This window comes from Brassica oleracea, chromosome C4 (genome assembly GCF_000695525.1).
Source record: "Brassica oleracea var. oleracea cultivar TO1000 chromosome C4, BOL, whole genome shotgun sequence".
In the NCBI taxonomy this organism is placed as follows: Eukaryota; Viridiplantae; Streptophyta; class Magnoliopsida; order Brassicales; family Brassicaceae; genus Brassica; species Brassica oleracea.
The window spans coordinates 43,714,048-43,724,707 of record NC_027751.1 but is presented as its reverse complement, the minus strand read 5'-3'; the positions used below and the strand labels follow the sequence as shown (position 1 = coordinate 43,724,707).

Here is a 10,660-nt window from a genome sequence, read left to right as displayed (position 1 = left end):
CCAAAGAGGGGTTATTTGGTTTTGTTGATTTGTTTTCAGACAGGTTATGTTTTACACATGGTGGTACACGCATATCACAACAACATCATCCAAGATTTCGTGTGTGTGTATTTGAGGTCGATGACTCAATATGTTCGATCAGATTGTGGCATGGCCGATGGTAAAGAAGAACCAACTATCATGTTCGAGGACGAAGCATATTCTGCCCAAGATCTTCATCACCCACGAATTGCAGAAAATTGGAGAAGTCCAAGTGACCTTAGTAATGTTCAAATCAGGGGAAGTAACGTGTGTTGTACTCTTTTTCCTTCACCATAGTTTTGTCTCAATTGAGTTTTCCTGGTCAAGTTTTAATGATGCAACATTAAAGCACATTACAAGCTCTAAATGGTTATGTCATCCAAGGAGAATTGTTATGAACCAGATTGTGGATGATTTATAACCAAGAAATTATGATTTGTAATCTTTCATTTTATCTATGACGGTGTAATTTCTTATATAAGGAATTTCTATGTTATGAATAAAAATATACTTTTCCATTAATTTTATAACATTAAATAACTTTATGTTGAAAGAGGAATATTTACAGAGACTATTATAATTTACTGAAAATATACGAATTTCTTATTTTGTTTCAAAACGTGGGTTACTTTCTTTCATATGTTATTTATTTCACATATGTAACACGTATATATTATATTTCTAAAATATGGCTATAGTCGTTCAATCACTTACTTGTATTATTGTATGTATATAATATTTTTATTAATTTTTCTCTCTAAAAAAGATATTTTTATTAATCCGGACTAGTTTTTATCCGTTAGTCCATCTCAACTGGCCAAATAAACAAGAATAACGTGAATAAAGACTTGGAAAAACAAGTTAAAAGGCAGAACCCATCCCAAATCCCATGTACAATCGCTGAAATTAGTGTTACTATCAACTCTAAGTAGCAATATCCCATCGCAAATTTTTTAATATTTTTTGTATTTATTTATATATTTACCAGAATCCTAAATTTCACATTCCAAAAACTTATTTCACCGTCAACTCTAAATCATAAGTCTAGATTAATTAAGTTTAGATTAAATAAATGTGTTTTTACCTCTTTAAAAACAAGGATAAAAATGGTTAACGTAAATATAAAAAATGGTATTAAGAATGTGACATTTTTGGCAATTTTCTAAGTTTTTTAGTCCATTGGTTTGATTATGAATTTATTAATGCTTTTCTATTAAGAAATTCAGGACTTAAACATGCAGATTAGCTAAAGAAGGATTTACATAAGAACATCAGCACGTAGCAGTTAAAAACGGTTTGACATAGATCTTCATAAAACAGTTTACAATAGTGCAATCAAACATAAATCTTCGCAAAACAAGATAGAATAGGTTATAGATTTAACAATGTAATCTTTTTCTAATATCATAAAATGTCAACGTTAAGAATATCGGTAGTTAAATAAATCAAATTTCATCCTATCTTATGTAAAATCTGCTGTAAAACTTACCTAACTTCACTTTGAAGATAAGTTTTCCTTGCACCTCTCCGCAAGGTTGTTAAACCCGACCAGGACACTGAACCGAACAATTTATTGGGACAATGAGTTATTGGATCAACCGCAAACGAACAGTACGTTAATAAATTTATAATTTTTTAATATAATAATATATTAGCTATAAGAGAAATTTTATGTTTTCAAAATATATAGAAAATACTTCAATTTAGTTATTACTTTTATTTTTTTTATTTCACATACAAAAGATCAAAAAATAATTTAGACTATTAACATTTTTTGTAACAAGTTAAGTTATGACATATAATAAAAAATCAAGACTTAAAATTTATAAGTATTAAATGTCTAATGTGAATAATAAGATTAAAATTTAAATCTAAAATAAACTAAAAGTAAAATATCAAATTTTAATAGATTGTTGATAACAAAAATATATTAATATCAAATCACATCAACTAATTTTGGTTCTTTCTACCATCATTCACTTCATTTGCTTCATGTGACATAGTGAAATCTTCAACAAAGTTTAAAAATCACAAATCAAAACTACAAAATGTCTTGTTGTAAGTGAGATTCACGATAAACAAAAAGAAAAGTCAAAAGATAGTCGACAATAGAGAAAAACGATAATAAAAACTGAAAATCTAACTTCTTACCAAAAATACAAAACATATTTTAATAACATATTAAAAATCTATGACGAACATATATAAAAATTACTTATTAGGTCAACCTGTGGTTCAATCGGTAACCGGATTCCGAAAATTTTGCGAGTTTTATTAGATTTTTAAATAATAAATTTTCGTTAAACCCAAATCGGATTACATATCGGGTTACCGGATTTACCGGTTCGACCACGGATCGGATCGGGTTTCAAAAACGCTGCTTCTCCATGTTACATACATGATATTCCTTTCAATAAATATCATTGAGGCCTTCTATCTTCAAGCATTCAAGCAACCGATGGCAACATGTTTTCACTTTATTCCTTGTCATCTTTCCTTTCATAAAAGCTCATGCTTGAAAACATTAGCTGGCAACATTAGTTATGTATAAAATATAAATACGCAACAGAAGTAACGCTTTAAAACAGCAGCAACAAGAATTTGCCTTTATTTCCCACAGATCTTCCCTTCTAAGTACTTCTCTACGCTATACAATCCGCAAAGACCCTTTACCACGGGCATAGTAGCTGGAACCGGTAACTCAAAATCCGTACCAGACACATCTCTATTCCCATCATTACAGTTCCATGAAAGGGACTGTTTCCGAGCTTCGCTAATGGCTGATCTCGTTGCACAATGAACCGAAGCCGCTAGAAGCAGAGGCGGCTCACCCGATGCTGTGGATCAGATGAAAAAATCGTTGAGTTAAAAAGAAGTAATATCAAAACAGAACTTTCACAAACAGATAAAGTCAGAGCGCAGTGTACCTTTAGAGGAGAGAACGCGGTTTTTGTGATGTCCAGTGTTGACAATCTCGACGTAGAACTGCTTAGGGATGGTATCGACCGTGGGAATTTTGTAGTCCCAAGTGCCTTGTTGCACCACAAGCCCCTTCTCATCTGTAGTGTACTCTTCCATCATGAAAAATCCGATTCCTTGTACAAAAGCTCCTTCCACCTTTTCACACAAACCATCCTACTTAGCTCAAATAAATGACTCAGAAGAAACAAGAAAGTAAAGTTTAGCTAACCTGTCCTAAATCAACAGCAGGATTAAGACTTTTTCCGCAGTCGTAAATGATATCTGATCTTAAAATCTCTGTCTTCCCAGTAATAATGTCTACCTCCACCTGCAAGTAGAATCAGATTATTGTTTAAGTCTCTCAACATTTAAACTAATGTTCATTAGGCGCTAGTTAGGCTCTCTATATAGAATTATTATTGATTAGGCGGGCGCTTAGAACAATTTTCAATTTTTTGAGCGCTTATACTGATTTTTGAAAAAAGACGCCTAGGCAACAGATTTTTAGAATACTGATTTAAGCAAACAATAGTTTAGCATGTGACTTGCCTCGCTGACTCCAACTCCATAGTTGAGGTATTCCATGGAAGAAAACTCTGGCGTAAACAATGCACTCGCCGATAAATTCACAGACTGAGCATACGCCTGATGACAAAACATACAAACATTGCTGTTATTCATGCAGTCTTCGATAAAATAACGATTAAGAGTTACTAGGCTACCTACTTGTTGAATAAGCATATACCATGTGACGGAACCTGACTTCTCCATCATTTGATCCATTGTAGGTTTAAGCCTCTCCACCAAGGTAACACAGCAAAGCCTAACGGCTTCACAACTGTTCTCGGACGTGGTGCTACCGGCAGTGAAACCTCCTTGGATCAAACCGAGCGTGTCGGCCTGAACAACACGTATTCTCTCAATCAGCTCATCGCTTCCGGTGCATTTCGTCAAACCGAGACCATACGCAACCATCTGTTTCACTTTGGTCCACAACCCTTGACCTATCTCGATTCCACCGACCTCAACCACAACAGAACCATCGCCCAAGATGCTTACTCTACCAGGAGTAGGCCTCTGCATAACTTGGTGGACAATAGGTACACGAGAGATCCCTCTCTTTCGCCACACGTTACGCATATTAAACTCCTTAACCATCTCACCTCTCTTCTCGAACTCTGAAGATATCTCCAGCTTGTCCCATAACAAAGGCAGTGTGTAATCCTCCGCCTCACCGGAAATATGCTTGTAAAACTTTCTAAGGCTATCGTAACTATGAAGGTTTATCTTTCTCACTTCATCAGCTTCCATCTGAAGAGAAGAGGCTACGTTCTCGATGATGGCCTCCGCGATGTACGAGCCTTGCACTTCCCCTGGAGCTCTCATAGCTGTTCTACTCGGAAGATTCGTCTTGCAGACTTTTACGTCGAACGACAAGGCTCCCCAGTCGTACTTTCTCAGCGGGCCCATTATATTCCGAGGCAAGATCGGGCTCACGTCCGGCTCCGTCCCTGCGTCTATTAGCATTGTAAGCTCTAGTGCTGTGACCTTCCCGTCTGATCCGAAACCGACGTTGTATGTCACTTTCATCGGATGCCTTCCTCCAGCCATTATCATATCCGTCTTTCGGTTTAGATATATCTTGACAGGACGGTGCAACTTGTGAGCAGCTAGTGCGCATGCTGTTGCGACCTGAAACATCACGTCTCAATGAGCATTTACGAGAAAACAAACCATTTGGCTCATTTATCTGGAACCAAATTTTTATAATATAATTTATATACTTATAAATATTAACCAAATTTAGTTTTATAATAATCAAATAATTTAAAAATACTACTTATAAACCGAATTATTAGAATACTTTTTATTCAAAATATTTAAAATTATCAAAATTATTCAAATTTTTATCCGAAAACACAATTTGTTATATTTAATTTTAAAAACATGAATTTTATGACTTTTTAACCCGAATAAACAGAAAAAACTAACCGAATAGGATCCGAAATTATATTAGATCTTGGCCGGTTCCTAACTCTGTTACCCGAACTGAACCGAGAACAAAAAAAAGAACTGGAACCGAACAGAGTTTTAGAACCAAAAAACCAATAAACCCGGAACCGAAAACCGAATGCCCGTAATCCCCCATGCCTGAAACCAGGCTTCAGCTGCGAACCTATTGGTATTAAAAAAGAAACTTACAGGCATTGATTTAATAGCTTTGCCGCCAAAGCCACCTCCAACTCTTCTGGTGATGACTCGCACGTTATGCTCTGGAATACCAAGACATGTAGCTATGACCGAATGCACGTACTCTGGTGCTTGAGATGAACTGAACACCTTCACACAGTTGTCTTCATCCGGCAAGGCAAGTGCTGTTTGTGGCTCCATATAGAAGAAGTACTGTGAACCGAGCCTGAACTGAATATATATAACCAAGTTTCAAAAACACACACAGACGCATGAGATAGTGAGAGCTTGAGGATGTAACTACAAACATTTAGAGATACCTCAGCCAAGAGTATCTTTCTATCAGCTTCTTGCATTCCTTCTAAAACATCACCTACTGGTTCAGGGTAAAACATTGGATGAACATCAAAGAAGCTAGATCTCTTAACCGCATCTTCGACCGTTAAGATCGGTTCTTCTAAGTTGTTTGTATCATACTCAACAACTGCAAGTTTTGCTGCCCTGTCTGCATGTTTCTGTGTGTCTGCAACCTGCAAAGCCGAAATCAGTAATGCAAAAAAAAAAGACAGAAAATCAACTAAATAAAAAAAAATTAGAATTACCACAAGAGCAATTCTTTGACCAGCACATCGAGTTAGTTCATCTGCAAATAAAGGTCCGGGACCAAAAACAGTCTTGGAACCAATGTTCTGTCCCTGTATTGGTACGTCCTTGAAAGTAAGGACTGCAAAAACTCCAGTGGGAGTCAAGTTCCCACTGAAGCTTATGCTTTTAATCTTAGCCAAAGGCTCTGTGCTGTATATAAATGCTCCATGTAAACAGTCCGGTAAAGTGGGAATATCATCAACAAAAACAGCTTCACCTGACAGAAAATGAAAGCCCATGTAAGGCCCCATATCGAATCAATCTACTAAAAATGACAAAAAAAAACATTAAGAGCTAACCAGAAGCCTGTAATGCAGCTCCAACTTTGACAACAGCTTCACCTACAGGCTGAAAGTGAAACTCATCACTCTCTACCACTTGTTGTGAAGATGAGAGAAAGGGAAGAAGAGACTCTGTGGGATCTACATGGCCGTTGCTACGGCCATTATTATCAATCAGTGGATAGAAAAACTCAAAAAGAAACCCAACAGCCAAGGCTTTCCTATACTCAGGGTGTGAGGTGTCTTTCCCAGGAGCTATGATTCCTCTAAGCAAACCCATAGCTTCATGTAAAACACGGTAACTCAGAGATTTACCCGTCAGGAAACGCTCTACTTCCGTCGCCCTGATCGAACGATCACCGCCGTAAGAACCAAATGCCAACAAGCATTCATCCACCATTTGGTGAGACACTCTTGCAAAGAAAGCAGCACTCACATACGGCAATGCGTTCCCAATAGAGCGAGGCGCGGCTCGGTAAGTTTCAAAGAGCAGTTCAGCGTCATCAGTCCACGCTGGAATCTCAACTTTTAAAAGAACTCGTCTGGAGTCTACCATCGGAGGAGAGTCAAGAAACTCATGTAGCTTAGCCTTCTCGATCTTCCCGCCGTTAAGCACATGCACCGACGCGTCTGCAGCGAGCAGAAGCGTGGCGATATCAGAAGGAAACTTCCTGCTCTGCGCCATCACTAGATTACCGCCGATACTCGCCGAGTTTCTGATAGAACGGTTGCCAATTTTCTCCATGTGAGCCGCCATTTTCTTGAAATTAGATTCCTTCAACGCATCGATCACATTCGATATAGTGACGGATGCTCCAATCTCAATACCATTCTCATCTCTCTTGATCGTCAACATCTCCGGAACACGGCTGATATCAACATATCTATCAAACCTTCCCTCGTCGTCTTTGTAATAACCCGTCCCTGTGTTGCCAACAACTAACTTCAACGAGTCTCCAGCATTAGCAGATTCCATTATGGTACGAAGCTCGGTTACGCTACAAGGAGTAGTCCAACGATACCCCAAACCATTATGAACATTCTTCAAGAACTCAGGGAACGTTGTCACGAGATGTTCCTTTGGGTTGTAAGGAGGCAAGCTCTTCAGCATAGCCTCTTTACTATCTCCCTTCTTCCAAAACGAGTTCAACCCCAAGTCCTCGATGTCAACATCAGCAGCGAAGCTCTTGCAAGCGTCGACGATGGGACGGTAGCCAGTGCATCGGCAGAGGTTTCCAGCGATTGACTTCTCAGCTTCGGAAACCGTGAGGCCTCCTCCTGAGCTGTTTGAGAGAGCTGAGTAGAGAGAAATGCACATCCCAGGCGTGCAGAAACCGCACTGAGAGGCGTGGAACCCGGCGAAACGGCTGTGGATTGGGTGGAAACCTTTTTTAGTGTTTCCGAGACCTTCTGAGGTTGTGATGGAGCATCCGTTTACGCTACAGAGAAGTGTGAGGCAAGAGTTTATGCTATGTTCCTTCACTTGATCTGACTCTGGATCGTATTTTGATAGCATTACTAAACAAGCACCACATCCTCCTGCACTTTAAACCCAGAAAAAAGGACACATTTTTTTAGTCAGACAAGACATTTAAAATCTGTCTGAAAGATGCAGAAAGTCAAATTTGTTTCAAGACATATAAAGCTTAGGCCTTTTTTAAAAAAAAACACTACAAAAGAAAATAGGAGAGAGAGAGAGAAAGAGAGTTTGCCTTCGCCGCAGCCGAGCTTGACACTCTTGAAAGGAGTGTTGAGTCGCAAGAAGTCGAGTAAAGTCGTAGAAGGGTCAACAGAGTTTACTTTGAATCTCTCTCCGTTTACTGCAAACTCCAAATCTTTTCCTTCCATTTTTATGGATGTTCGGAAACAGTGACGACAAGGAAGATTTTTCAACTGAGATATTAGATTTCTGGGAAACCCAGAAAAGCAAATGAATTCAAAACACAGGAACTGTGTGAATTGACGCAATCAACCAGTTGAAGTGGGAATGAGGTTGAGGAAGAATAAAGAGTTTCGTATCGGATTCTCTTATAGTTGCGCCTTTTTCACGCACAGATCTTTCTCTCTCTGTCTCTAAATTTGTTTTCAGACAGAGGCTCTAAGGCTGTGTGCCACGAGTCAGTCCATCAATAGTCAGTCTAATGAGTAAAGAGAATATTGACATTTGGAAAGATATCTCAATCTCAGTTTTCTAAATTTGTATTATATTATTTCTTAATTTTCTTCTAAGCAGATAAACACTAATTACTCTTGGTGTCGAATCTGGAGGAAATCAAGCTAGTCGATTATTTTCCTTGTTGTTCAACAAGATTTTTGCTTTGTCGAAAAAGAAATTCTCAGAGATATCCATTTTTAATAATTCATTGATCTTTTTAGGGATGGGTGTTCGGATACTCCTTCGGGTTCGGTTCGGGTCTATTCGGGTTTTTGGGGTCAAAGATATCAGTCCCATTCAGGTATTTCTAAATTTCGGTTCTGGTTCGGTTCGGGTTCGGATAACCCATTTAAACGATTTTTAAAATTTTAAAATTCATTATATACTTTAAACTTTTCAAAATCTATAAATAAAATACTATATTACATGATTCAAAAAAAAAATACTATATTACATATAAATTTGAATAACATATGTCAAAATACCTAAACGTAACATATAAATTGGTTTGGTTTGAATATTTTGATAGAGAATCAACCGATATTTCAAATATTTTTTGGTGTTTTGAGTATATTTTAGCTATTTTAGATATTTACTTTTGACTATTTGTATATATTTTCAAATATTTTGGACAATTTAAAAGTATCTTATATATTTTTTTGATGTTTTTAATATACATTAATCTGAAAATAAATAATATATTTATATATAAAAGTCTGTTTCGGGTATCCGAAATACTTCGGTTTGGGTCGGGTTCGGTTTCGGTTCTCTGAATACCAAAATTTTGAATCCGTTCGGATATTTAATCAATTTCGGTTCGGGTTTACTTTTTCGGATCGGATTCGGTTCGGTTCTTTGGATTCGGTTTTTTTGCCCAGCTCTAGATGTTTTATAATCAGTCATTACAGAACTTGCACCATTGGACCATCTCAAATGATTACCTTACTTTTTACTTTAAGAGTTGCGATATATTCGAATGGTACTCTATTTTAGAGTAAAAAATATAGTGATGAACAAAAAAAATAAATTTAATATATGTATAGAGTAAACTCATTTTTACCATTAAAACATTTTTATTCTAAACTATATTTTAGAGTAGAAAACAGAGGAGAGTCGGAAATGTATGTTTTTAGTTTCTTTTTAAGGATATTGATATAGAATAATAGATATTCATCCGCCTCAAAACCTAGATTGGTTCCAGTTTTGATATGGAGAGATAGGTGATATTTGTCATTTTTTCGGTTTTGTCTATGGATCAATGGTAATTTATCATCATTGTTGCCTCTCATTTTTTATGACTTGAAATTCTTATTTTTGTGAAAACTTGATTGAAGATGATGAGTCTTCCTTTTATTTCACTTGTACCCATGTTTGGGATAAGACATCGTCGGTGGGTTGTATGTCTCTTTTGAAGTTAGAGATAATCGTGGAAGCATTACATCTAGAGATGAAGCTATGAAGTGGGAAATGTAGCTATGCAAGGGTCCGACCTTATTTACAAAAAAAAACATTCCTAATCTGAAAGAATTGTACAATTTTTTTTTATAAATGAAACAAAATTCGGTTTATACTTGAATAGGTTCGGTTCCTCGGTTTTGGTTGTGATGCTCAAGCCCGGTGGAGACCATATGTTTGGTTTGGTTTGGTTTGGTTTGATTGTAAACCCAAAAGAAAACCGGTCGGCCTCAGTATCCTCTTTTACTCGACTTCTCGTCTTCTTTCTCTCCAGATTCTTTCTACTTTTTTCACTGTTGTTTCTCCGTTTGTTTTCCTTTTTCGCTCATCCTTTTACTAGTAAACACAAGTGTGACATCTCTAAGCTTTAGCCAGATTCGTGTGTAGGCTGGCTGTGTTATGTGTTTGTCTTTGCCTTCTTAATCTGAAGGAAGGAATTATTGTTTGTTTCTGTTCACGAAAATGGGAAAAAAACGGTATGTCTCTTTGTTTGAAATCCATTTTTATGTGCTTTGGTCGGAATCAATTTTCTCTGGTTTTAATTAGGGATGTTAACTACAGGATTAGGGTCGAGCCTTTTTTTGTTTATTATAAGCCCAGCCTTATTTTAACCCAACCATATTTTAACCCTATTATAATCAAGGTTTAGGGCTGGTACCAGGGTTAGCTCATTTAATTGAAAAAAATATTTTATTTATTTTTGTTCTTAAATTTTAAAGATAAAACTAGAAAAATTAAGATATGATATGATTCTTTCCTCTAATTTGTTGAGCATCAAAATCAAAAGTTTTCCTCCCAAAATCGGAAAATCGAGTTTTTGCTCAACAACTAAGAATAAAGTTTTTCCGTAAAAAAAAAATTGTGTTTTTTTCCGCCAAAACCTAATTTGAGTTTTTCCACCAAAACCACAAAATCAAGTTTTCCCGCCAAAACCGCAAAATCGAGTTTTCCC

General features: G+C 36.7%; 2 protein-coding genes across 3 annotated transcripts in view; one reads left to right on the top strand and one right to left on the bottom strand.

Moving 5' to 3' along the window:
• Positions 1–2,435: 2,435 nt before the first annotated feature.
• On the bottom strand, positions 2,436–8,214 carry LOC106341984 (abscisic-aldehyde oxidase). Of its 2 annotated transcripts, XM_013780751.1 has the most exons (10): positions 7,811–8,214; positions 6,117–7,637; positions 5,775–6,034; positions 5,493–5,702; positions 5,185–5,403; positions 3,709–4,674; positions 3,532–3,627; positions 3,212–3,310; positions 2,949–3,138; positions 2,436–2,858 (listed from the first exon to the last, which is right to left on the bottom strand). In XM_013780751.1, the coding sequence occupies exons 1-10, from the start codon at positions 7,944–7,946 to the stop codon at positions 2,629–2,631; spliced, it is 3,927 nt and encodes a 1,308-aa protein (XP_013636205.1). In that variant the 5' UTR covers positions 7,947–8,214; the 3' UTR covers positions 2,436–2,628. The 2 variants fall into 2 exon arrangements, 1 of the variants encoding a protein (XP_013636205.1); XR_001269788.1 differs by lacking the exon at positions 2,436–2,858 and having other exon boundaries at positions 3,016–3,138; positions 3,728–4,674.
• Positions 8,215–10,012: 1,798 nt separating this feature from the next.
• The window catches only part of LOC106341987 (FBD-associated F-box protein At3g49020-like), a 3,355-nt gene continuing 2,707 nt past the window's right edge, over positions 10,013–10,660 (top strand). The window contains exon 1 of the mRNA XM_013780753.1: positions 10,013–10,184. Within this exon, the coding sequence (XP_013636207.1) occupies positions 10,171–10,184 (14 nt within the window). The 5' untranslated portion in view covers positions 10,013–10,170. The remainder of the gene's footprint in view (positions 10,185–10,660) is intronic.